Raw genomic sequence first — 27,908 nt, 5'->3', positions numbered from 1 at the left:
GGTGCAGCGTCCGCATCACTGCAGCCGCAGCACCAATCCGTCTGTCGATCTCCGGCTCCTTTCTCCCATCACTCGCGAACAAGACCCCGAGATACTTGAACTCCTCCACTTGGGGCAGGAACTCATCCCCGACCTGGAGTGGTTTACCTTATATCATATTAAAAGCTAGTACAATTATGATTCTGTGAAATCTGAGGATAATAACTTGTAAAGAGAACAGTACGGTGGCCCTCACAGCTCAACACACTCATCACACTGACTCTTGATAGACAAACAACAACCAAAAATTCCAAATACTGAAAAAGATGCTGCCAAGTAGACCAGACTCCAACTAAAATACATTAAAGATAACAGCTCGGTCATGATGGGTGTTACTAAAGTTGACCTTCTGACAGAAATATTAGAATATGAACTAAAATAAAATTTTACAGTAAGTTAAATCAGATGTTTTACACTGCTGCTCAGAGTCAGACAATAACTGATTTTGCAGGCTTTATGAGTAATAAGCTGTTAAGACCACCATGTTGTTAATCTTGAATATCTTCATTAATATCTGACATTCACATTACTGACTGTGTAACCGGCTTAAATGCAGCTGTAATACTGCAACCTTCTCTTTGCCTGATCCAAGTAAAGCGTCTGTAGTGCTGCAGTTCCAGGAACAAGTTTTCCTATCGGCTCACTGCTTTTATTAAGTTATTACAAATCAAAGTGTTCTTTTGAATTGTAGCATTGAAAGGGCTTCAGATGTACATGTGTGTAAGAAAGTGTGTAATGTGTAAAAAAAAAAAAAGGAAAAAAAAACAGTGTAAATAAAACAGGTTTTCTTTTTACAAAGCCGAGTCTGAACAGTGCAGTGTTTCAGCGTGTTTCTGTTGGACGGAGGGTTGGAATATTAGCGTAGAGAGATCTCGGTCGATCAGAGGAAGTCCATCTCTGGGCTGGAAGGCTCGAGCTGCACAGACAGCGCTGCTGCCAGCTCCGGGTCCAGTTCTGCACTCAACAATTCCAGCTGGACCGAGAAAACCACAAGCAGATAGGCAGGACAAGAAGGAGATATGAAAGTGTGAGACAGGTGTGAAAGAGGCAACGGGTAACGTACATGTTGATGCAACTTCTGCTCACCTGTCGGAGCTGCCCCGTAGAGAGTATAGTCAGAGGCGTTTGCGAGATGGCTCTTAGAAGAAACTGCTTGGTGCGGCCAAGGACGTGGGAAGGCTCCGCCTACCAAAACAGATGATGAGCGTGATTCCAGAGCAGTGCCATCTCCAACACTGCAATATGACCAGTTAGAAGTTAGAGTACAAACCACCAGCTGCTTCTTGGAGGATTCAGGGTCAGGTGATGGAGTGTCTCCTTCCAGGAAGAGCTGCAGCATGCTCAGGTAGCAGACAATGGCAGTATGGAGGAACCCTGGACAACGCACAGCTCTCTGTAGTAGCTCGGCGCTTTGCAGGAGCAGCAAACTGAACGGCCATGAACACAAGGAAATTTAGAAGGTACAACAGGTACAAATATTGATAAGAGTTGAGGTTGGAACTTCCATCTTGTCACGTGTGTGTGTGTGTTTGGCCTGTTGTCGTTCCTAATGTGATGGTGCGTCAGCTTTAGTGCAGAGCAGCATTTAATTCATGTGCTATTCATGAATCAACCTAGCTGTTTGCAAGGCCCCACCTCTACTAATCAACTGCAACACTCACCTGCAGAAAGCCCACGGCATTAGTTTTGTAAAGTCATCTGACGTCACCATGGTAACCGACTGATAAATGCTTTGCTCTGGAATCGAGTGAAAAATAAAAACACAGCACATCAGTTCAACCACATCAAATTCAAATCAGATTTAAATGATGACCAGAGCACCGAGCTGCTGTTCACCTTACCGCTGGACTTGAAGATGAGCAGCCAATCAGGAGAGTCCATCAACACAGCCAGGAGCTCTGTGCATAAAGCCTGGCCTTCTTCATAGCTCCTCTCCTAGAGGAACAAAAACCATGCACGTTATAAAACACAGACAGAAATAACAAAACAGGCTTGTATTTTTCTCTTGAATTCATTTTGCATTATTTTCCATTCATATTGTTTCTGTTTTTCTGTCCATTCATCCATTTCCTTCCTGTTTATTCGATTCAGGGTAGGGCTGGAGCCTATCCAAGCTCTCATTGGTTGACGGGCAGGTGTTCACTTGGACACAAATCCATAAAAAGGACTTTTATTCATGCAGGATATCAAAAGCAGCACCAGGGTCCAGAGGTTGGGGCCAAGACTATTCTGCTAATAAAATACTGTTATCCTACAAATTGTAATAAAATAAGTATTTATCATATTTTGTGCATGTCTTCACAGTCAGTTCCTGTGTTCCTGGACTGTTTCTGTGTAGGTTTCATGGAACAAAGACAGACTAGACAAATGCATTGGAAAGACCAGTTTCCACTTGTTTATGAGTGTGAATGTTGTAAATCCCAGCATCGTTGTTTAGGTGGTCAGTTACCTGAGGATATAGCAGTGCCGTCAGGTAGTCGTTAACACACAGGAAAAGAAGGAAAACGAGAACCTGGAAGCAGAAACACGACAGCATTTTTGAAAAAGTTTGGATGGTGCTCTGTTCAAAAGAGCACAGTGGATTTGTCTTATTAAACAAATCTTTCAAGTGAGCTTCTCTCACTTCAAGGCCACACTTCTTTTAAGCCAACTTTTGTCTGAGTGGCTGGTGGTGGGTGGTGCTTCTGAGCTCACAGACTTTTGCCCAGTAGATAGAATTAAATGGTGCACTAACGGTAAAAAAAAAGAAGAAAAAAAGAACAGCAATTAGAATTAGTTTTGTGTTCTTACTTGTCTGTATTTTGAGTCTCTGTCTGGTCGCAGGACATTCAACACAGCTTTGAAGCTCGGCTTGTTTGCCTCACAGCCTCGCCAGACACGATGAAGGCTGGCCGCCAGCAGCAGAGCTGCAACTGGAGGCATCTGCAACAGCTGGCCTTTCTCCAAACTGCAGAGCAGATGGAAAGAAAAACTTTAACATGGGGTTTCTGTAGGGTTCACCAAGATACTCAGATTTAAATCAAATCTGAGTATCTTAAATCAGATTTAAAGGACTATTCTGCACTAATGCACCCACAACAAACCCCATGAAGCTCATGAAGGTGGCTGATACGAAGAAAAGTGTGCAAAGCTGTTACAGACATCAAGGGAGTCACATTTGACGAGTCTAACATGTGAACATATTTCATGTGACCATCTGTGTCAGGTCTACATAATTTGAAGGAGGTGTTACCTGCAGGCCCAGTGCTGACAGTCTGTGAGGAGCTGCAGCTGCTCCGGCAGCGTCTCTTCATCACACAGACGACGCCACAGTGACAACAGGATGGGACGGAGATGCTGCCACCAGTGCTGTGCACACACAACAAAGATGCTATATTACTGTCATCTCTACACAACATCACAGGCTTCACACAGGCTCTAAGAACGATAGATCACTGATCGGTGATTCGAGTTATAAAAGTTTTTAGGACATCACCTTTCTAAATATTGAAGGTGGCAAATGAAAAGAGTCATTTTATAGAGAAAACAGACAGTACCACTGTGGAGATCATCAAAACAGGACATTGCACGCTGATCTGAGACCAGGCTTTGTTGACTTCTTCTCTTGGCTGTCCACAACGTACACTGGCACCTAACAGACCCTGGAGAGGAAGCACACTTCTCAATAATCTCACAAGCTCAGTTAGAAGGTACAAACTGTATAAACTTTAGATTTCAGTAAGATTCTTACTCTCAGAAAGTGTGCAGTTATCTGGCAAGACAGCAAGCCTGCTGGAGAACACGCTTTCCTCTAGTGCATGAACAGAGGGGAGTGCAGGTGAAGAAAGAGGTGAGCATAAAAAGTACTTTTTCCAGTCAAACATCAGATTAAGAAGAGACATTAAATGAGCTGCTCACCTGATGCTGGTTGATGTGTTCTATTAGCTTGTTGCAGCTCAGTGTTGTTCCCCCTCCATCAGTGTTTACTTTAATCAACAACACAGCTGGAAGAGCCAGGAGCACTCTGACACACACACAAACAGAGATTCAGTGGATTAACAATCGCAATGAGCCGGCACGTACCACAGAAGGAGTGTGCCAACAATACCCCATCAGCCTTTTACAGCCCCCCCTTTGGCCACGCCCCTGAAATGTCTCCCTGTATAGTGCTTCTCATAGTTAACAGCGTACCTGTTCCATGTGTGCAGCAAGCGCTGCAGGCTGACGTCGGCGCTGATGCTCTGTGAGGTCACTGTAGAAGAGTATCTCTGAAACAACACCTCAAACAGGAAGTCACCCACACCAGCTCTGCTGCCATGGCTGCCGGACCACTCCATCATGTCCATCTCATAGACAAGCTCCTGCACATACACACGCACGTAAGCGTTATTCACTAGTTTAACTGAAGTCACACAGACTGTACACCAATGTGTCAAAAACAACACGGAAGCTGATGATGCTCCAGAAGCTGCTGTGCAACTTCTGTGTAACTTGGACTCTACGAGGGCTTTAATTTTGTAGTTTTTACGTCTAAAAAAAGACAAAAACTTTATACTGATATTTCTGCTTGTTCTGCAGAGTGGAGTGTGACACATAAGAAATTTTTACCCATTCTGTAGCCAGAATTTTAAATGTATTGAGCAATCAGATTTTTGTTGCATTTTTTAAATCAAATAAAAGGCTAAGATTATATTTTTTCATTTTATGAATATATATGTAAGAAGATCACTATAATATTTTTCTTGATCACAAAATGTTATGTGTGAAGTTGTTAGCTTTAATATAATATACTTCAATATAAACATTATTTTACCACACTTTATTAACTATAATGTCTATACAGCTCATCCATATGACACTGCTGCAGAAATAAGGGAAAAAAGGAACTTTCAAAGTTACGTATCATTTTTTATAGTCATGAATACTTTTTTCAATTTTACTACCTGTGTCACCGAATGATAAAACTGCAGAAACAATGTTAAAAATTAGCATATAAAAGTCCAGATGGTGTTACTGATCTACTGCAGTTTGACTGTCATACTGAAACAGAGCAAAACCGCCTTTTTTTTTTTTCACACGTAATAATTTCTTGTTCATTAAATATTATATTAGATTCTTTTTTTTACCAGGTTTGTAATAAACAAGATTCCAGAGTTGTGCAATTAGTGTGCACGCACCTGGAGTCGGGACAGGATGTCTGGTAAGCAGGTTCCTCTTCCTGGCACTCTGTGCTGTTGTGCTTCCAGGCTCTGCCAACGGCTGACATTAAATATGGACACACACAGTTTCTCACGTTAACTGAACATTTCCTGACTCTAAAAGAGGTTTTTAAATTGACTGACAAGTTGATTTTAAGGACTTTGCACATTAATGTTAATTACTAGTACCTTAACTGCTGGTCCATGATGGCATTAAGCAAATGAGAACAGAGGTTTTTCATGTCTCCTCCGCAGCCTCCCTGCTTCTCTGGACGAGTCAGGTACAGCTCCATGCAGGCCCACTGCTGGTACTCCTGACTGCAGAGAGGAACAAATAAATAAAAGCAGGAACCCAAACAACATTTTTTTCTTTGGAGGGGAAAAATGTCCATCACAGGAAAAAGTATTTCAGATTTTAATTTGACCAATCTTTCCTTCAAAGTCATCTTCTGCACCTCTAGACTGCCACAGCTTCAGTATTTTTGCTTGGAAGTTTGAGGTCTGCAGTAAAACAGCTGATTTGCAACAGGATCATAAAATTAGCAGCACCGCTTCAACCGATCTGTACGTGCATAAGGATTCATCCTGGAAGTGGAGGCTGAGCCAGTAGGGCATGTTTTTTGCCTTTTTTTAATTTGAAGGGCAGAGTTGCTAAAATTTAGATTAAACTTTCTATTGTTTTTTTAAGGCACAAATTTTATTTTCTAAACTCACATGGTGTGTTTGCCGTCTTACCGTTCAGCATCAGACAGGGCGTCCTCACTCCTCTGTACTCTGAGCTCATTAGCTAACCATTCTGAGAACAATAACTAGACAGACATAAGGAGATTTCATGATTATTACATCAATACAACTACTCCATGAATCATTTTCTACATGCACACAAACACCTGTGCTCATTAATGAAAACAATCTTTGCACAGGTGTGTGTTTAATGGAGAAACAGGGGACCCAGCACAGACCTGATACTGTGGTATCTGTCCGAGTTGTTGGAAGGCAGCGTTCCTCCACAGATGCCAGGCCGTCTTCCTCCAGGTGTTGTTGGAGTCGGTGATGCTGCTCCACAGGCCGGTATGTTTCTCCTCCAGTTGTTCACTTAGCCCAGCATCAGCTACAGTTCCTCTGGCTTCAGGTAACAGTCGTGGGATGAGGTACAGAAGCTAAACACAAACACACAATAATATAAGTAGTGCTAAGTAATGAAAAGAGGGAAGGCCCAGAAAGCTGGTTAAGACGGACGATACACAGAATGATGTAATAAAGGCAGGAGGGGCTTTTAATGAGTTTTAAGACTTTATTCTATATCGCACTTTGTTTATTCAGGCTGTTTGTTTGGCTTTATTGATTAAATTAAGGTACAAATGCAAGCACTGAGCAAAGAATACAACTCTAAACAAGTGGTTTGCACTGTGACTGTGCAGTGTCTGTCATGATATTTGCATTTGTTCCGCTTCTTTTTCCACAATAAAATCAAAACTTTGCACCGTCTCCTTTAATAGCCAAGGCTGAGGAAGTGTGGAGGAAACATAAACTCATTATAAACTATTTGATCACATGCTTTTATTTCAGCTTCTCAAAGGCAGGGTGCGAGGTAGTACTGCATTTCTGTTTTATTTTATTACAAGTCTCAGTTTTGGACACATCTGTTTTCTAGATTTAGCCCTCAAATTTAACCCTGTGCCTAAAGGTGACCCATTATGCTCATTACCAGCTCCATGTTTTTATTCATGTGCTGCACTAGAATTGCTTTTTATTGGTTACAGTTAAAAGAAAAATTCCTTATTTGTCTCTTTTCTGTGACTTTGTGCAGCCCCTTAGGTCACACTCTGCCTGAAACCAGCTGCTTTACACCCATTAAGGGCACCTTTGACTCTTTACCCAGTGACAGCCTATAACGAATTATCCTTGAAGCTCTTTTTCTGAAATGAGTGATTTCTGTCATATTTCAGCCTGCTTATAGAAAAAATGACGGGGTTTGCATCAGAAATTAGAGCGGGTGCTCTATTCTAATAGTCATCAAACCACATCTTTATTGATATATACTGAGGTGTCAAAACTTGTCATTAAGGACACTGGGCAATGTCGTCAAATGTCATCTTTATGGGGGAAAGAGTTAAGACAGCTTTCGTCTGATTGGCTGGGTGGGTGGGGCTTCTGTGCTCACAGTCAGAGCTGTGATGCTAGATTGGGCAAATTAGGGATATCTAATATTTAAGAGTAAAAGTTCACATATATTACTTTACATACACAGAAATCTTTAATTAAAAGTTTCCAAGAATATGAGCATCCACATTTGTCGCAGTATGTATATGACAGGAAAAAAGAAAAAGCATAAGACAAACAAAAGGCCACCAAGAACTTATTCTGGAAAGGTTTGCATAAATGCACCAGCACATGTATATACACCATGGCCAAGTAAGTCTAAAGAAAAGCAATAAGCAAACCTCATTACTTAATCACAAATAAAAAAGGTTATACCTTCTTATAGAGACTATGGGGCATACAGTCCTGCTGTTGAGGCAGTGAGTCCTCTCTGCAGATCCCGTAACAGACAGCTGCTACACACAACCTGGACAACCACAATGAGCCAAATCACTATTACTGAACATATAATAAAGATGTAAAGACGTGGATTGTATGCATGACCAATCCTTGTTAGTTACAGGTGCAGGACATTATCACTAACAAAGGAATTAAAGATGATATCCACACACATAAAGAGAGCATGCAATCATTAAAACGCTCCATTAAAAGTCAACATCCATGCATGGAAAGCCTCACCTGGCACAGAAGAGCATGTTGGCGTGTGTGCTGCAGGACAGCGCCAAGCTCAGAGCCTCTTCAGCCGGCACTGGCTCAGGCCGAATGGGCGGCACCAGCTGAACCAGAGGACTGTGAGACACCGAGGAATACAGGTGGACCAGGAATGCTGCCAGGCCGAGTACATGGGCAGCATTCAGCGACACCCACTTCATACGGAAGAATAAAAATACTTATTGACATAACTTAAGCATGAGAATAAAATTAAAAGTCCACGACACAAAGTGAAAGTCAGATATAAATAGAGGGAATAAATGTGGGTTTATGCACCTGGTTGTGAAGCAGGTCCCAGAGTCTGTGTATGAGGCTGGAGAGCAGCTGTGTGTTACCAAGCAGAGCGCTCACAAACCTCGAGGCCCATGGGCTTTGTCTAAAGATGCAAACAATTAGAGCAGCAGCAATTAGTCGACTGAAAGGAAATTGATTAGGATGTAATTTGAAGATCAAATATAACTTAAATTTATTTATTTTTTATAGCTCTTTAAATAAGAAGACTCTGAAGGTACCCTGGACAAGGTTTTATTTACATCTTGCAGAGATCAACTTTCATTTTATAGGAACTAGTTAATATTTTGGCCTTTTAATTGGACAACACAAAGGAGACACACTTTGGTTTTAGTACACTTTCAAATCCATCAGATTAGAATCAGGATTCCAGATTCGGTGTTGATGATTAGAACCTATTTAGAAGCCTCCATCTGTTATTGCAAAGCTCTATCAAAGGCTTTGAGTCTGTCAACACATTTAAAAAGAGCTCAGGATTATTTAAATATACGATTTGCAACTTTTCCTGAACTAAAGCCAAGCTGAGGTCCTACTCACTTATTGGGAGGGTTTGCTTTGGAAGAATTTAGCATGCACTGGCAGAAGTTTCTTAGGATCATATTGACAACCTGAAGCAGGACAGAGAGAGAGTCAATAAAAAATGCATACTAGTTAGCACACACATACTGCAAGAGGACTGCTGATTTATAGACTTTCATCAGTGCGTACTTTGACATGGAGCTCGGAGGATGGAGGAACGTCAGTGTGAAGTCTGATGACCTTTTGTCCAATCGGATCATCGGGACGACCGGGGAAGATAACACTGAGCGTGTGTGAGATCCTGGACAGCTGGGCCGACATGTCTGAGGACACGTGAGTGTTGAACAAACTGTGGAGGAACCTGAACGACTAACACAGGCTAAGCCTTCATCAAAACTACTTCGTATACTTTTTCAAACGTATACATCATTCAGTAGCTGAGCCTTTATAACAGACACTCTATTCCTGAGGGTCTTTGATTCACATACTGTGGCGCCATCTTGTGGTCCACAACACAACAAGCCAAGGCAACAAACAAAACCAAAATCTTAATTTAAAAAAAATGTAAAAGGTTAACTGGTTAAATAACCTGTTAACTCTGGTTGTTCTTTGTGTGTCAAAATCTCAAGAACTTGTAAGCATGAAGTGGAAACTGTGTGGTCAGATTCCAGATCACGTTTTGCTGTGGGAACTCGTGTCTCCAGTGGAGCTTTTAAATCCTGAATTTTCTATGGATACTTTGACTTTCCCACATTCAACAGTGCACACAGATGCACACAGATGCACACATGTTTCTGAACAAATTCCATAAGATCAGAAAGACCAAAGAAACTGGTCTCTGTGTGAATCTCTATTAAGAACTCATGAAGTTGGGGAAAGAGGGCGGCTGGGTGACGGTGAGGAGGAAGCATAGTCTTAAACTGAAGCCCCAGGTACACCACCAACCTGTTCATGTGTCTAACCGTTTTTCCCCACTCGGCGACACACCCGCCGGGGGTCAAACTCTGGTAATTGGTGATTCTGTTCTCAGACATGTGAAGCTAGAGACACCGGCAACCATAGTCAATTGTCTTCCAGGGGCCAGAGCAGGCGACATTGAAGGAAATTTAAAACTGCTGGCTAAGGGTAAACGTAAATACAGTAAGATCATAATTCACGTCGGCAGTAATGACACCCGGTTACGCCAATCGGAGGTCACTAAAATCAATATTGAATCGGTGTGTAACTTTGCAAAAACAATGTCGGACTCTGTAGTTTTCTCTGGTCCCCTCCCCAATCAGACCAGGAGTGACATGTTTAGCCGCATGTTCTCCTTAAATTGCTGGCTGTCTGAGTGGTGTCCCAGAAACGATGTGGGCTTCATAGATAATTGGCAAACCTTCTGGAGGAAACCTGGTCTTGTTAGGAGAGACGGCATCCATCCCACTTTGGATGGAGCAGCTCTCATTTCTAGAAATATGGACAAATTCATTAAACCCCCCAAAATATGACTATCCAGAGTTGGGACCAGGAAGCAGAGTTGCAGTCTTACACGCCTCTCTGCAGCTTCTCTCCTCCTGCTACCCCCCCAAAAACCCATCTCCATTGAGACTGTGTCAGCTCCCAAAAAGACAAAAAACAAACTAAAAACCAGCAATAAACAACTTAAACATAAAAAATCACAAAGAAAGAACAATACAGTATCCACATCTGAACCAAAGAGTAAAACAGTGAAATGTGGATTATTAAATATTAGGTCTCTCTCCTCCAAGTCTCTGTTAGTACATGACTTAATAATTGATCAACAAATCGATTTACTCTGCCTTACAGAAACCTGGTTGCAGCAGGATGAGTATGTTAGTTTAAATGAATCAACACCCCCGAGTCATTCTAACTACCAGAAACCTCGAAGCACAGGCCGAGGGGGCGGTGTGGCAGCAATTTTTCACACCAGCCTATTAATTAACGAAAGACCAAGACAGACTTTTAATTCATTTGAAAGCCTGATGCTTAGCCTCGTCCACCCCAGCTGTAAAACTCAGAAACCAGTCTTACTTGTTATCATCTATCGTCCACCTGGGCCTTACACAGAGTTTCTCTCTGATTTCTCAGACTTTTTATCTGATTTAGTGCTCAGCTCAGATAAAATAATTATTGTGGGTGATTTTAACATCCATGTAGATGCTAAAAATGACAGCCTCAACATCGCATTTAATCTGTTACTAGACTCAATTGGCTTCTCTCAAAATGTAAAAGAACCCACCCACCACTTTAATCACACTCTAGATCTTGTTTTAACGTATGGCATAGAAACTGAATATTTAACAGTGTTTCCTGAAAACCCTCTGCTGTCTGATCATTTCCTGATAACATTTACATTTACAATAATTGATTACACAGCAGTGGAGAGTAGACTTTATCAAAGTAGATGTCTTTCTGAAAGTGCTGTAACTAAGTTTAAGAATATAATCCACCCACTGTTATCATCTTCAATGCCCTGTACCAACATAGAGCAGAGCAGCTATCTGAACACTACTCCAACAGAGGTCGATTATCTTGTTAATAATTTTACCTCCTCACTACGTACGACTCTGGATACTGTAGCTCCTGTGAAAACTAAGGCCTCAAATCCAAAGTCCCTGACTCCGTGGTATAATTCTCAAACACGTAGCCTAAAGCAGATAACTCGTAAGCTGGAGAGGAAATGGCGTGTCACAAATTTAGAGGATCATCATTTAGCCTGGAGAAATAGTTTGCTGCTTTATAAGAAAGCCCTCCGCAAAGCCAGAACATCTTACTATTCGTCACTGATTGAAGAAAATAAGAACAACCCCAGGTTTCTCTTCAGCACTGTAGCCAGGCTGACAAAAAGTCAGAGCTCTACTGAGCCAACAATCCCTTTAACGTTAACTAGTAATGACTTCATGAACTTCTTCACAAATAAAATTTTTATCATTAGAGAAAAAATTACCAATAATCATCCCACAGATGTAATATTATCTACAGCTACTCTTAGTACCATCGATGTTAAGTTAGACTCTTTTTCTCCAATTGATCTTTCTGAGTTAACTTCAATAATTAATTCCTCCAAACCATCAACGTGTCTTTTAGACCCCATTCCTACAAAACTGCTCAAAGAAGTCCTGCCATTAATTAATTCTTCGATCTTAAATATGATCAACCTATCTCTAATAATCGGCTATGTACCACAGGCCTTCAAGCTGGCTGTAGTTAAACCTTTACTTAAAAAGCCATCTCTAGACCCAGCTGTCTTAGCTAATTATAGGCCAATCTCCAACCTTCCTTTCATATCAAAAATCCTTGAAAGAGTAGTTGTCAAACAGCTAACAGACCATCTGCAGAGGAATGGCTTATTTGAAGAGTTTCAGTCAGGTTTCAGAGCTCATCACAGCACAGAAACAGCTTTAGTGAAGGTTACAAATGATCTTCTTATGGCCTCTGACAGTGGACTCATCTCTGTGCTTGTCCTGCTAGACCTCAGTGCTGCGTTCGATACTGTTGACCATAATATCCTATTAGAGCGATTAGAACATGCTGTAGGTATTACAGGTACTGCACTGCAGTGGTTTGTATCATATCTATCTAATAGACTCCAGTTTGTACATGTAAATGGAGAGTCCTCTTCAGACACTAAGGTCAATTATGGTGTTCCACAGGGTTCAGTGCTAGGACCAATTCTATTTACATTATACATGCTTCCCCTAGGCAACATCATTAGAAGACATAGCATAAATTTTCACTGCTATGCAGATGACACGCAGCTCTATCTATCCATGAAGCCAGGTAACACACACCAATTAGTTAAACTGCAGGAATGTCTTAAAGACATAAAGACCTGGATGGCCGCTAACTTTCTGCTTCTTAATTCAGATAAAACTGAGGTTATTGTACTCGGCCCTGAAAATCTTAGAAATATGGTATCTAAGCAGATTCTTACTCTGGATGGCATTACCTTGGCCTCCAGTAACACTGTGAGAAACCTTGGAGTCATTTTTGACCAGGACATGTCCTTCAATGCACATATTAAACAAATATGTAAGACTGCTTTCTTCCATTTGCGCAACATCTCTAAAATTAGAAATATCCTGTCTCAGAGTGATGCTGAAAAACTAGTTCATGCATTTATTACTTCCAGGCTGGACTACTGTAATTCACTATTATCAGGAAGTCCTAAAAACTCGCTGAGAAGCCTTCAGCTAATCCAAAATGCTGCAGCAAGAGTACTGACAGGGACTAGAAAGAGAGAGCATATTTCTCCTGTTTTGGCTTCCCTTCATTGGCTTCCTGTTAAATCCAGAATTGATTTCAAAATCCTGCTCCTCACATACAAGGTCTTAAATAATCAGGCCCCATCTTATCTTAATGACCTTGTAGTACCATATCACCCTATTAGAGCACTTCGCTCTTGCACTGCAGGCCTACTTGTTGTTCCTAGAGTATTTAAAAGTAGAATGGGAGGCAGAGCCTTCAGTTTTCAGGCCCCTCTTCTGTGGAACCAACTTCCAGTTTGGATTCGGGAGACAGACACTATCTCTACTTTCAAGATTAGGCTTAAAACTTTCCTTTTTGCTAAAGCATATAGTTAGGGCTGGACCAGGTGACCCTGAATCCTCCCTTAGTTATGCTGCAATAGACGTAGGCTGCCGGGGATTCCCATGATGCATTGAGTTTTTCCCTTCCAGTCACCTTTCTCACTCACTATGTGCTAATAGACCTCTCTGCATCGAATCATATCTGTTATTAATCTCTGTCTCTCTTCCACAGCATGTCTTTCATCCTGTTTTCCTTCTTTCACCCCAACCGGTCGCAGCAGATGGCCGCCCCTCCCTGAGCCTGGTTCTGCCGGAGGTTTCTTCCTGTTAAAAGGGAGTTTTTCCTTCCCACTGTCGCCAAAGTGCTTGCTCATAGGGGGTCATATGATTGTTGGGTTTTTCTCTGTATTTATTATTGTGCTATCTACTGTACAATATAAAGCGCCTTGAGGCGACTTTTGTTGTGATTTGGCGCTATATAAATAAAATTGAATTGAATTGAATGAAGCGTTTTCCTTGACAGAATATAAAACGTGTGAGTGAGCGCATGAACACCTTCCCACCTCCATCATTTCCATCAATGACAAGTTCTGCAAACTCCTGCAGCTGAATCTTCAGGACCTCCAGGGGGTCATCTTTGCTGTCTGAACTCGTGGCATTCACTGAAAACAGGAGATGATCAGGATCAGTTTCCGACTATGAGATGTTGTATTATATGAAATAAGTGGAAAGCTGTGGCTGCACAGGTCAGGTGCTTATTATGTATATGTACAGGGCTCTCAGGGTTGAGAGTGTGGTGATAATTAAATATACTCGTCAGTAACTCAAATCTGACAATCCAAAGCACAGCAGCTCAACTAATAGAACGATGTGTCTCTGCAAAATTATACCTCTGTGTAGACTGAAAAACACAAATCTGTCAAAAGGTGACAGAATTTATTGCACCGGTTTTCACTCACCATAGAGCGAAACCTCGTCTTACATCTAATCTGACTTTCCCCACATAAACTCATCATTCTGATTCATCAGTAAGTGAGTCAGTCTGATGAGTGCAGTGCTGAATGATCATGTGTGATGACATGGCTCTCTCATGCAGCACTTCTCAGATCATGAGTGCTTTGCTTCCTTCAGGAGGCTGCAGGAATAAAATCAACTCAACACAGACGTGTACATGCACACCCAAATCTTTCAGGGTCTGAAGACTAAAGCTGATGAAGCAGCGTTTAAAACATGCATTCTGCGAATGCCCAGCAGAGGGAGACTACACTTACTGTCATGAAAGTATGTTATTGATTTTTTTAAATATTTTGTAGTCAAATAAAAAATAAGTCACAGTATCTTGCAACTTATGGTTGACCATTCACTACAGGTTGGGCATTATTTGTTTAAAGTCAGGTGCAACAAAGTTTCCACAAGCCCAGCCCAGCTGTTGGTATATACATGTGTTGCTTTGTCTTCATGCTTCAATTGGGAAATGAAGAAAGTCTCCAGCGTCTGTCTCTGGTTTGGGCGTGCACATCAGCAACCCTGCTGTTCTGTCTGAGCCAGCACACCATTAACAAGTAGAGCTATAGCAGGCAGAAAGCACTGCATTAATCCAATTTACCTGCAGTTGTTGCTGATATATCTCCACTTATAAACTCTAATCATTGATCACTTCCCATGAAAGACATTACCAGTCATTCTGTGCTCTCTTATGTTATACTAGGAAGTACATCTGCTGAATGTCTCTCTGTCTGGTAAAGCAAATAAAGAATTCCAAATTATATCTATTAGGCACCATTTTATCTTATAGAGGTGCTTTGCTGCTTCAAGGACAGGGTGACCTGTCAGAGAAACCTGAGAAACTCAGGTTTTTAATTTTCAACTAGAATTGGAAATCTAGTGCCAGAACAAGGATAAATCCATGTCTGAATGACTTTAAAGGAAACATTTTAGACTTTTAAAGAGCTCAGACATGCTGAGGCAGGACCTCCAACGTATGAGTATTTCAAAAATCACTGGGTCAAAATTCCACCACAGCAATGTCAAGAAAAGGTGGCATTATTAGCCCTTTAGGTCAATGGGGCAGATGACTTTCTTACACTGGTGATTTACTAACATGACAAACTTTTTAGACCCAAAATAATAATAAACAACACAATCTGATGTCTCGAGTGCTTAAAAAGAAAGCAATTGTCCTGTTTTTGGCTTGTGAAGATGTTTGACCTCTCATCCAAGTTTTTTTTTTTTCAAAAAGTCTCATCTTTTCAAACTGTTGTAGCATCTCCCTCTGTATGATCTGAGCACTCAAGACCACCGTGACCTGACAATCTGAACTTTGTTGTGTTTAATCAGGGTTTGTTTTAAGTTTCAATTTCAAGATGCACACAAAACAGAAGAAATCAGGAGGCCTTGAATACTTTTTCACTGCACTGTGCTAATAATCAAACAAATAATATCGATCTTTAAAATAAATAATGTCAACGGTCCTTTAAAAGAATACTCACTATTCTGTTGTCTCTGCTTCTGGCAGGACTCCATGTAGGATGAATACTGTGCAGCAGGGATCTTATCAGCTCTAAACACACAAAAGGTAACAAATAATCATATTGCGATGATGATTAATGTATCACCTAAAACAACTAGATGAATTTTAATTAAAGAATAAACTCTGGGAGCATTGTCGAGTAACCTGCTGTGGAGAGATATGATGACATTTTCATCTCTCTGATAAAAACTCACTTTTTCAGCGCTTCAATGAAACTCATTCGAGCATCGACTTTCACAGGAAGCTGCAAATAAATGACAGTTCATGCATGTCATGCAACAAAAACAACCTCACACATGAGAATGCACAGAAGAATATCAGGAGAGATGGCAGGAAGCGCTTACCACTCTCGGAGTGAGCAGAGCGGGAAGGAACCGTGTCAGGAAATACGGCCTCCGGAAGATACTGTGAGAAGACCAGAGAGGACCTTCAAATAACATGTTGTATATTTAAAAATCGAATTATTCCATTCAGCTGTTCTCAAGAAAATATCACAAACTAAACCAAAACATTCTGGGAAGTCTGTTCTTCTATTTGTGTTCATTTTCTATGTCTTGTGTCACTTTCAGACCATTATTGTCTCTTTGTGGTTGTCCTGCTTTCTAATAACATCTTTCTATGGCTGCTAAATTCTATTAAAGAAGACATATTAACGGTCTTTTAAACCGAGGGTTGGGGGCCCTGGCTGCTCAGCCCTGCGTCTGGTATAAATGTGCTGTAGTTTACCTGGCCTCCATGACTGTGGCAGAGATTCTGCCTGTGCTCTCAAACAGAGACACAGCTTTGTCCACATCCTGGGCAGCCTGGCACTGAGGCTGCAGACACACAAACATTGGACTGTTAGTCTTATGTCAAATCAGGACTCAGCAATCCCCAATTACACCTGTGTCCACACAAAGTTACTTCAGACGTAGAAGATAGTTTGGGTCTGATGCCAGTTTGCGGGTTACAGAAAATGTTGGGTCTGTGTTTCCACAAGCCCCGCTGGTTTAGAGACTTATTCATCATGAAGAAAACAAGACAGTCAGCGATCGATCGATTTACTTGCAAGGGAGGCCTCGTCGGTATCTACCACAAAATGACCCCAAATCCAGCCTCCGCTTGCTGCCTTTTATTGGGAAAACAGTTCACACAATACACATCACAGCAAAACAACGCCCACCATAAAACCCCCCAAATGGTTCTAAGACAAAGCACTGTATGTATATGTGTGTGTGTGTGTGTGTGTGTGTGTGTGTGTGTGTGTGCTCCTGCTGACCAAAAGGGTCATAACAGCAGGAAGCAACATCACAAGAAACAGATCTTCCAGATAGGATGTATCTGCAATAAAAGCCTCTCCAGCCAGTCAGAGACAAAGGAATTCCTTTCATCACAGAGTTAAAACAACGCAGAGATGGTAAGCATAAAAATGACAATCAATTCAATTCACTTTAACAGAATAGAATAACAGAGCATAGAAAACAGAAGGAGGCCACAGCATGGAATAGAATATGATGCAAAAAATTAAATTATAATAGAATATCCACTGTGTGTCACTGTTACCTGCACCGATGTACCTGCAGCCGAAACATCCTCATATAAACCCATGTCCTCCACTGACTCCTACGCACACACACACACACACGCACACACACACACACACACACACACGCACACACACACACACACAATGGATAAAAGTTGATATTTATTTCCTCTGTGCTACACTAATAACCACAATCCGCTCACAGTGTGGTTTTTATTGTATTATATGGAAAAATCAAAGTAACGCAGTGATAATGAGCTTCTTCTTTCCTTTTTCTTCTTACCTTGAGGTCAGCCAGTCTGGTCTTAGCCAGTGAGATGTACTCCATCAGGAGGCTGCGGTGTTTCACAGGCACATACGGAGGGTGGAGGATGTGAACCTAGCAGGGGAAAATGACAGTGGGGTGTCAGAGTCGGGCTATTCCTCTCAGTTTCTATTGTTTTCTTACAGTTTACACTCTCCCAGAAATGCTATAATTCTGCTAGCATTTGTTCCCAGCAGACAGAGCTGATTTCCAGTAAGTATGGAAGGGTTAGGGTTAGGAACCCTTCTCATGTAGTTATGAATATATAAAAAATATTAATGGGCGATCTATTTTTCATAGCAGATATGTTACAAAAAGTAGAAAATAGCAGCTGAAAATGATCATTAACAAACAAAACAAGCAAGCAGCATGAGAGCTCAGGATAACGGCTGTTGACAGCAACGAGCAGGCAACACAGAAAACCTCCTGGAGCGATTAGCATCCTCAGAACCAGAGGGGACTTTCACATGGAAATGGAAATGCTTTGTCGAGAGGTTTACATAAGTAAAACTTAAGACTTTTAAGACAATTTTAATATTAAATATTATATTAATATTTAAGATATTTAAGTGGTTATTCTTTCCATGTATAAATAATGATGTTCAATGTTCAGTGAAGGTATTTGGTTAAAGGTGAAAACATAGTCATAAATATTCTAATAAATGTTTTGATGATTTTTTAAACTTAATTTACCTCAGTGTGAACTTTGTATATATATATTCATTTGTATGTATTTGTATTTATCTGACTCTGACTCTAAGCTCTGCACACGATTTCCTATTTACCCAAACCTAGTATACGTGTACAAATGGCAAAAAAAGCTTTTATCTTCTGTACATGAAGTTTTCATATCACCCTGTCCCTTGAATTTAATGTTTCAGCTTCAATAATTCCTCAAAATATGTGGTCAGATCTGCTGCTAAAAGGACTTCTGCTTAACCTTGGGTATATTTAAAGTCTTAAGTCTGAGAATTAACACATTTGCCGTGTGTAAACAAATGATGAATAACCTTATTTTCCACAAGTAAAATATTGCTGCATAATGCACTGCGATAAGCATCAATATTTCAGTGCTACAGTGACTAAAGTAGCTTCTGATTTAACAAACACTGCAGCTACAGCGACCAGGATTCAGACCGGATATCAGTCAAGTGAGTTGAAAAAGACTGACAAGGTGCACTCACAGTAACAAAACCAGCAAGATTAGTGCTACTGCAAATCAAAGCAGTCTGCACTAGCAAAAAAAAAAAAATAGGGGAATATAAGCTTATTAATACCCTGTGCATTCCTACTAAGTGTATACTCAGAGACATGTGGATGTCACCTTGAGGTACTGTGGCGGTTCAAAAGGCACAAGGTCGGAGAGGAACTTCAGCAGGAACACCAGCGACTTCTTACTGCTTGCATGATAGCTACTGCCACCACCGAACGACATCTAGAAAGGTAGAAAAAGATCCTGCTGGTATTAAAAATATTAAACTAAAAGGTATAAAGCTCTCAGTGTTTCAGTCTATGACAGAAAAGTTAATTCTCAAAACTATTAATAAACTAGAAACTATTGGTGGGTGTTAAAAGGCCGAAACCTTGAACCAGTCACTGTACGAGGGGAAGATGCCGGGTCCTTCCAGTCCACCCTGTCGAGCCAATAAGAAGGCAGTTATCAGGTTCTCAAGGTCATAGCCTTCGAATGCAGAGCTCAGCAGTCTGAACAGCAACTCTATTGGAGACAGAACAAGACAGATGTTACTGTGGTCCTCTGTCTCTGAAATATTAGTTTACGGCTACAGAGACTCGAGTTTATTTCAATATCACTATGCTGTTTTGGAATGAAAGCTTGTGCATGATTTTTCTTTAAATTTGTTTTTTTCTTTTTCCTTTCATCTAAGTGGCACATAAGACTTCCACTTGGCTGTGCTGATAGACCACCAGCACGCCTACCTTTCAGGCTGGGCTGGGCACAGTGGTAGTACACCAGCAGGGTGGAGAGGAAGCACAGGACGTGTTTCCAGTTCACTTCATGGGTTTCCAAAACCTGCTGCAGGTGACGCAGCAGCTGCTCCACGCTGAAGACCACAGCCAGCTGTTAGAGGAACACAACAGGACAGAGCAGTTACTCAACAGCCCCTGCTGACCACTGATTTGTAAACTGTGGTTCTTTTTAGCTTTTTAGTGAAAGCGTTAATCCTGATGTCAGCAGATAATTGTTTGTGAGCCACAGCTGGCAAAATGTGAAAAAGAGACTATATCACACAAATGAAGGTCTCAAAGTTAAAAGCAACTTAACACCTAAAAGTCATAGTGAAACCAGCGTCCTTCCACCCCTTTAAAATGGATCATATCCCAGTGCAAAGCTTTGTTTTAAGCTTGTGATGAGTCAATCAGAAGAAAGTGTGCTTAAAGGGAGAAGGAAAGGAGCTAAAACCTGACTTCTAACAATCAAAGCAGTAGTTTCTTTACTCCCCCTCCTCACTTAAAAACCAAAGGTGGCTGATCATTCTCGGTTGTTCCCCCAGCCTCGGGAATAGTTTACAGTCTCAAATAAAGTCCCGTTCAAAAGTTTTTCCACCTATTTTTAGTTAAGAAATTATTAATAAGAAATTCACATTTAGTTTCAAATCAGACACAGAAAGAAAACAGATTTAATACACAACACATTTTTCTTCTTCTTAATCTTAATTAGATGCGAAGGGACAAACCCAGTTACAGTTATTACATTAAACATTTACCTGACGGAAGAGAGAAATCAGCAAGCGGCTGGCTTTTGCAAAGGTCCACTCATTCTGCAGGGTGATTGCATCTGACACTGAGAACATATCAGTTATGTCATTTCTGCAGCATAAAAAAGACTTTTAAAGATTTATTTATACCACATCAAATATCGCTGGACTTACAAGTGATTTTAGTTGTTTAGGCCTTAATTTGATGCTTTTTGTGTTGTTTCCTAAAAGTGTTTTATTAACCTAATTGTGCAATATTTATAGCACATGACTTAAATAACTCTTTCAACTTTTGAACTGCAAAGACAGAAGTTTTATAGATGTTTACAGATCTGTCATGTCTGAAGCAGCCAGGGATTGAACCATGAACCTTCCAGTTAGTAGATGACCGGCTCCAGGTAACCAGGCTCGACCCTGCTTAGCTTCCAAAGTCAGACGAGATCGGTCCCGCTCAGGGTGGTATGACCTTTAAATACTCATTGATCATTTATAGCTCAATAATTAATATAAACTGATAGCTAAATGGGTATTGATTAACCCATTAAAGTTTTGGAAACTTTATGATTTAATCGCCTTCCTTAGTACTATTGATGACACTTTAAATGTATACCTGCACGAAAGGCATAAATCAAGAAAATCTTTCTGAAACTGAACTCTCAGTTCCCTCTTAAAGGTCTTGCCAGATGAATAGAGGTGGTTCCAGCTAATTTTCAACATTAAAAAAAACTAAAGCCTCAGTCTGTTTGAAGTGTCCTGTGACAAGTCTTTACCTTTCAGTTGGGGCTTATAGGTGAGAGTCTGCGTGAGGGAGTGTTTGAAGAAACGCTGAAGGCCTTCAGCTGACACTGAAACTCCACACAGTGAGGCATCAAAAATCTGAATCCTGCAGAAGACACGGAGCAGAAGAGCGAGAAATTACACACTGCATGTAACACCAAGACTAAAACTGGTGTCAGGCACCGTGGTTTCATAAGCCCCTTTACTTGGACAGCCTGCATGTTTAGATTAAACCCTCAGTGCAGGTCCTTTGGCTTTGAGTCACTGTGTGAAAGCGGCAGAGTGCTATTTTGGGCAGAATTAACCCGAGTGTGGCAACCCTACCCTAACCCTATAGATTTTGGACAAGAGGGCTAAGCAAGCAAAGTCTGAGCAAAGGTGTTGGGTGCACTGACACAACCTTCTTCGGGACTAGAAAAGTCGCTGCACTGCTGCCGTGTTCAGCCTTAACCGCACACAGACATGAATAGTTGGAAACATAACAGCGAAGAGTCTTTCTGTCCACCACCTTGAGTGCATGCGTAGTTGGTGTACTATGTACTATGTAATGCAGATGTGTATGTGCAGTGACAAAAACGTGGACAGGTACGCACGTCCTCACGCTAACGTCTGATGATGAATTTTATTCCAGCACAGACTGGTAATTAGTAACGACTGTTTTTGGAATAATAACCATAAAATAGCTACTGAAGTATTTTTCAGTATCCTCCCGCAAATGTAACCCGAGTTTGTTCACCAGTTCTAATCAGTAGTCCTCAGGAATAAAGTGGTTCTGTGTTTGGATAAGCCCTTTCTATCCTGTTTCCAGTAATATTTACATTTCAGTAGATTTGACTTTGATTTAAAGGCACATTTAACCAGCACATCGCATAAAAGTCACTAACTTTAGCAGGAATTTTTCTCCCTCATCTGATTTACTTGGTGCTTTATTTTTGTGCAACAGAAAAGTAAACAACGAAAATCTGTGTTCATCAAAATTGTGATTTTTCTTCTTCATAAATAACGAGTGAAAAAAATCATTAAAGTTTATATAAATCAAGCTCAGCATTTGACACCATTTTTCCTGCATATAAAAACATGAGTAGAAACCTAGAGGTTATGTTAGTGTGACTATTTGTGGGTAAGTATAAATCCCTTTGCCCGCTCTCCTGCCTTTGATTCCTGCGTTTTGTAGGAAAATCTAAAGAGAATCTAAAATTTAGTTTTCATCTCTGATCTTGCGGTGACATACATATATAAACACAGGTCTCCTTTCTCAGACAGAGACCTCAATCCCAACAGTGCTGTCTGATTGCATGGAAAGTAAATAAGAAATAAATTTTAAAAAACCCAGAACCAAAGCTTAGCTCCTGCTTCAGCAGACTCCAGCGTCAGACTCTCATCCACAATATCGAGAACCCCTGAAAGACGACAGAAAGCAATGCAATCTTTAAAAGTGTGGCTAAAAATAAAGAAAAGAAAGTACTACCTTTACACCAAGACAACAATTATCAATCGAAGAAGTAAAAAAAGATGTTTTCCACATGCAGAAGTGTGAATCTAAGTGCTTCAGTAAATATTTTATCGACACAGGACAGGTTAAGTGGGACAAGGACACGCAGACTCACAGAAGAGCATGTCGTCTAGAATCGAGCAGCAGAGCAGGGAGAGCCTCCTGTCTGCAGCCGCCGGATCGTGCCTCAGCTCAAAGCCTGCTCCCACTAAGACGCCAACCACACCTGAAACACAGAAGACCTTTCTTGGTGTCTTAATGACCTACATTATTTCCAGACACGCTCTCTTTGAAGCAAACTTACTCTACTTTTGATGTGAGAGAGAGGGGATGTCCCTAACGCTCTCATTTCATGCATATAGCTCTGGCTGTGACCACAGAAGCCACACCCACCTGCCATTCAAACCTTGTGTTTATGAGGGGCTGCCAATCAGAACATTTTGTTTCAGACAGTGGATGAACTGAGGGGCTGCACAAATGCCATGTAAGGAAAAATAAGGATTATTCTGAACTATGACTAAAAATATATTAATAATAAATCAACAGGGAATCAACAGGGGTGTTACCAAGGGAACTAGTTTCCCAACTGAAGCTGATAACTGATAGGACAAAGATCAAATCTCTAAAACCTGAAGCAGCATTAAGAACTGAACGATTTCTTTCAATGAAAGAGTGACAGCTACAAACGTATGAGCGTCTCCTACTTGACAACACTTTCTGCTGAAGCTGTTTGGTCTCCTCTTCTTCCTGTGGAGGCTTCCATCCACACAGAAGCCTCAACTGGGACACCAGCCATGACCTCACCTCTTCATCACTAAACAAAGGTAAAAAACAAAACAAGAGGGAGTGTGTGGGAGGAGTGGGGGTGCTTTCTGTCAGTACAGCCCAGATCATAAATATTCAGACAGTTACACCGTGTTTTGATCTTCATCTCTGCGCACTGCACAGAAAGAAAATCCTTAACTGATATTTCTTACCTCTCTAAAATGTACTTCAGATTGAGGATGTTGTAAGAGTGAAGATAGTAGACCATCTCAAGTTTGGGTAGCCTCTGACAAAAACACACCAAATTCTCTATTTTAGCAACGTTCACCAAGTGAAAGACTTTTTTACAAAAAACAAGAACACAGTTCCAATCTTTATTAAATATAATTCAGTCCTGAGTGTAGAAATATTAATGGAAACCAGGAAGGTTATCATGAACTACATCATCTCCCATCTCCCCAGAAAGCAGAAAGGGATGGATCAAAGTGATTGATTGAAGTCCAACAGAAAGTTGGTTAATATTCCACCAACAACACTAAGCAAAGTCTAGAAAAACAAAATAAATGAAACATATGTGGACGGTTGTTCTGTGTCAAAGTCAAAGATGTTTCTCTTTTCTCACTACCTCACTGTTGCTTCATTCAAACTACACTCACCCGACAGAACTTCCTTAATTCTTTGTGCCACAAATTCAACAAGGTGCTGGAAACATTTCTCAGACATTTTTATTTTATTCTCCCATTTCACCACATCCCAAAGGTTCTCTAATGGACTGAGATCTGGTGACTCTGGAAGCGATGTGAGTACAGTGAAGTGATTGTCATGTTTAAAAAAACAGTTTGAGATCATTTGAGCTTTGTGACGTGGTGTGTTGTCCTGCTGGAAGCAGCCGTCAGAAGATGGGTACACCGTGGTTATAAAGGGATGGACAAGTTCAACTACATAACACAGGAAAGCTGTGGTGTTTTTAAATGATGCCCAGTTGGTACTAAGGGGTCCAAAGTGTGACTGACTGACTGACTGCATAGATGGCAACTCCTCTTCTCTCAAACAGAAGTCATATGACTTTATCAAGTCAGCTGTGGAGTCCCTTGATCTCACAACCTGTCCAGGGATTGTGAGTATGTGGTTTCAAAGAGCTACACCTATCTTCTCAATGGCTTCTCAATGGGCGATATAGCTGCAGCTATGTCCATCTTTTATTTACAGTATACAAGCTCCTGTGTGTACACACACCTGATCTCTTCTGTACTCCTGCCAAAGCAGTTTGGGGCAGATGGCTCCTTGTGACAGCAATTCTCTGCTGGATTCCAACAGAACACACAGCTGGACCTGGAAGGAGGACAGGAACAGACTTAATTCAGGGAAAAAGTGATAGCTGGACTGGGCATGATAAAGAGAAAATTCAAAATTTGAAACAAGATGCAACAGACTGTTGCTGCTTTAGCCAGAATGTTCCAGACATTATATATAACAATATTTGTCTTTTTGTTGCTTGTGTTTGAGCAAACCGTGCAGATCACCATGTAGATATGAAAGTTTGGCAGCTATTAACAAATGAATCCATCACTGCATCAGATGCTTCCACCACAATCACCTTAGATCAGGGGTGTCAAACTCCAGTCCTCGAGGGCCAGCCTCCTGCTTGTTTTTGAGATATCCCTGCCCTACCTGCGGCTGATTACCTGGATCAGGTGTGCTTTGCCAATAAGAAGCTACAAGGGCAGGTTAGTTGGAAAACAAGCAGGACAGTGGCCCTCGAGGCCTGGAGTTCGACACCTGTGCATTAGATGGTCAAATGCTCTGGCAGTTACTCACTCTCTGCGAGGAAGTGAGCATCTCTCTCTTTGTCTCCTCCTCCTCTTCCTCCCTTTCGCTGGTTTCCTCTGTGATCTCCTTCAGTCTCTCCAACACTGTCTTCACCGACACCACCGCCACTGGGATACCCAGCTGCATGGCCTGACGCCTCAGCTCACTCGCTATCCACACAGTGCAACACAAAACATTTACTTTATGCCACAATTACGTTGGTTTTATGTGGCACTAAAATTCCACGAGTCACATTAAGGAATATAAAAGCACAAAACAAAAAAGAGACATCTGAAGAAGACAACAAAACTGAATTTCTGATATTTTTGCACACAGCTGAAGGACCACAGATTCCATTCATGCAAAAGCATTTTGGCATTTTTGCCCTTCCATGGAACAGAGGTATAGAATAGCCCTTTATAGTCATTGTACAAGTACAAAGAAATTGTGGGTGCGCCACATCACTTCATGTGTTTGCGCAAATGTTTCAAGACAGATTCACTGGTAACTGCAGCAGTGAGCTTATTTCAACCTCTGAATCCCATCATTCATGAGAGCTGTGCACTACAGTACAGTACAGTATAATCAAGAAAAATTCAGATGTTTTGCTTTCAGCAGACACAAACATAACTGATTAAAGTGGCAATGGTTGTATTAGAGCAATGAAAACACTTTAGCTAGTAAGGTGTCACGAGGGGTCACCACAGCGGGAAAATGCATGTTTGATTTGTCAGTTTTTTACACTGAACGCATTCCTGATGCAAGCCCAGAGGGGATTTATGCCTCCAGCTGGAATCAAACCAGCATCCTTGAGCTTGCCAAGACAATATATTAAGCACTACAACCTGGGATCACCTGTAATACCTGGAGTCAGTGAATAAGACATTTTGATTATGTTTATGCTGTTGGTGCTCGCTGGAGAACTTTTAAATGAATTATCTGACTGGTATTATGGCTTGTTGACGTGTACAGGCCATCCAAAAAGGTCAGTGCTTCAGTTTTGGTGAGTGAAATTGTGGTATTTTATTAGTCAGTTACTCTGTGTAAAGCAGCAACTTTCCACACATTTAACAAAAGCGGTGCACAGCTCAGAGAGCATTTCAGAGTGCTCGTCTCCAACACTCACCCAGCAGCGATCCAGCGATGGTGGATGAGAGACCTTCGGACGCCACTTGATTCTTCTCTCCATCCTGATGGGAGGACAGGTTGCATATCTCAGATTGCTACAAAAAGTGTGAAAAAACATATATGTGGTATTTGCAAAATAGTGCAGAGTGAAACAGCTTTTCTTTTTAATCTCTAAAAGCATTTCATGCACTTCCTGCAGTCATTCTGTGCTTGTGTTTCCAAGTTGAAGGTTATCATTTCTCTTTTAAACTCCTGCCAGTCGTGACATTGTGCGTTGTTACATGTTCAGTCTACAGAATGCCCTAAATAAAATCTTAATTAAATGACTCAGTGTAGGCCGTTAGCTTATCTCCCCTCACTCACCCCGACTTCCCTGAACAGGCTGCAGATGCTCTGCTGCTGCTCCAACAGCTGGATCGCTGCCTCCTGCAGCCTCTGGGCATCTGTCAGCTTGGGCCTCTTCAACTCACGACCAGCTAGGAAGACACGGATAGAAAAAAAAAAAATAACTGCATGAAAGGGGTGTTTCAAAACTTTTCTATTATTTTCGTGTACAATGTTGACGGTACAGCTGTCAAACTCACCGAGGAGGCTCGACAGAGTCCTTTTCTGAGCCACCGACTCACACGTAGCACTCAGAAACATTTCACTCTCACTGTCCGCTCACAAAACGCCTTCACAGAACCTTCACTCAATAATAGCGGGCAAAATAAATCGTCTTAAATCGCCTTTTTTTAGCTTTTACAGTCGGCAAAATCTCTGTTTTGGTTCAAGCTTTCCTCCATGTTTCACGCGCCTGCCGCTCTTCTCTCTCATTGGTCCGGACTGCAGCCAATCAGATCCCTCTAACTGTGGGCCAAACAGAAAATATGCCGGAGTGAGTTTATAAAGGTTTATTTCTTTAGTCTTTTCCTTTATTTGAATTGTTTTGTTTCTTTACTTCATTCATCGTTATTATTATTGTTTTTAAGATATGAATGTAAATGAAAAAACAAAAGGTTGAATTGTGTACATATTACTGTGTCTTTTTCTTTCAGTTGCTCCCTATAGATGTCTCCACTGAGGGATCATCTGCCCTCATATCATCCCTCTGCATGTTCTCCCTTACTACATCCATGTACTGGTGCTGTGCAATACTGCAAATTTTGGTATTTATCCGATATCAAGTAAATACAGGGCCAGTACTGCGAATACCAATGTCGATACTTTTAACCTATAGAGGCAGTTTTTTTGTTTGTTTGTTTCCTTGTTTGTTTGTTTGTTTTTGGAAACCTGGAATGATAATGTTCTTGTCTCTAAAGCACTTTGGTTCTGCTTCTGTTGTTTAAATGTTCTATAGGCTGTGAATAAAATAGTTATAACAGTCAATACAAAAAGAGTCACTCATATTTCATAAGGAACGTTTGAGGTATATCTTTTCCTTACAAAAAATATTTAACATAATTCAGTGGGATACATACTGAACTCAGAGGTCAAAATCAAGGTACTG

The 27,908-nt window shown here is 41.0% G+C and overlaps 1 protein-coding gene across 2 annotated transcripts; it reads right to left on the bottom strand.

The window, feature by feature from the left end:
* Positions 1-169: 169 nt before the first annotated feature.
* On the bottom strand, positions 170-27,253 carry fanca (FA complementation group A). 2 transcript variants are annotated; one of them, XM_005449317.4, is made up of 42 exons: positions 27,004-27,253; positions 26,783-26,895; positions 26,418-26,514; positions 25,301-25,461; positions 24,719-24,814; positions 23,695-23,768; positions 23,422-23,531; positions 22,833-22,943; positions 22,562-22,625; positions 21,219-21,331; positions 20,458-20,534; positions 19,670-19,811; positions 19,315-19,448; positions 19,056-19,166; positions 17,711-17,806; positions 17,445-17,504; positions 16,629-16,717; positions 16,247-16,307; positions 16,097-16,146; positions 15,862-15,932; positions 13,936-14,034; positions 9,030-9,163; positions 8,859-8,929; positions 8,307-8,406; positions 7,998-8,185; positions 7,695-7,785; positions 6,179-6,376; positions 5,952-6,025; positions 5,406-5,534; positions 5,196-5,277; positions 4,210-4,379; positions 3,937-4,042; positions 3,770-3,829; positions 3,576-3,680; positions 3,272-3,387; positions 2,830-2,986; positions 2,489-2,551; positions 1,881-1,974; positions 1,701-1,776; positions 1,310-1,466; positions 1,126-1,224; positions 170-1,012 (listed from the first exon to the last, which is right to left on the bottom strand). In XM_005449317.4, exons 1-42 carry the CDS (start codon positions 27,062-27,064, stop codon positions 920-922), a joined length of 4,353 nt encoding a protein of 1,450 aa, XP_005449374.1. In that variant the 5' UTR covers positions 27,065-27,253; the 3' UTR covers positions 170-919. The 2 variants fall into 2 exon arrangements, with proteins under 2 accessions (XP_005449374.1, XP_005449375.1); XM_005449318.4 differs by having other exon boundaries at positions 26,418-26,481.
* Between the last annotated feature and the right edge of the window lie 655 nt (positions 27,254-27,908).

Source organism: Oreochromis niloticus, linkage group LG7 (assembly GCF_001858045.2).
Source record: "Oreochromis niloticus isolate F11D_XX linkage group LG7, O_niloticus_UMD_NMBU, whole genome shotgun sequence".
Lineage (NCBI taxonomy): Eukaryota > Metazoa > Chordata > Actinopteri > Cichliformes > Cichlidae > Oreochromis > Oreochromis niloticus.
This window is presented reverse-complemented; position numbering and strand designations above follow the sequence as displayed.

Excerpts from the sequence above, each read along its gene's own strand:
- fanca (XM_005449317.4), bottom strand. The coding sequence starts at position 27,064 with ATGTTTCTGAGTGCTACGTGTGAGTCGGTGGCTCAGAAAAGGACTCTG. Across the intron at positions 17,807-19,055 it reads AACCGCCACAGTACCTCAAG|GTTCACATCCTCCACCCTCC; the intron begins GTGACATCCACA and ends TTCCCCTGCTAG. Across the intron at positions 1,225-1,309 it reads CCTCCAAGAAGCAGCTGGTG|GCGGAGCCTTCCCACGTCCT; the intron begins GTTTGTACTCTA and ends CTGTTTTGGTAG.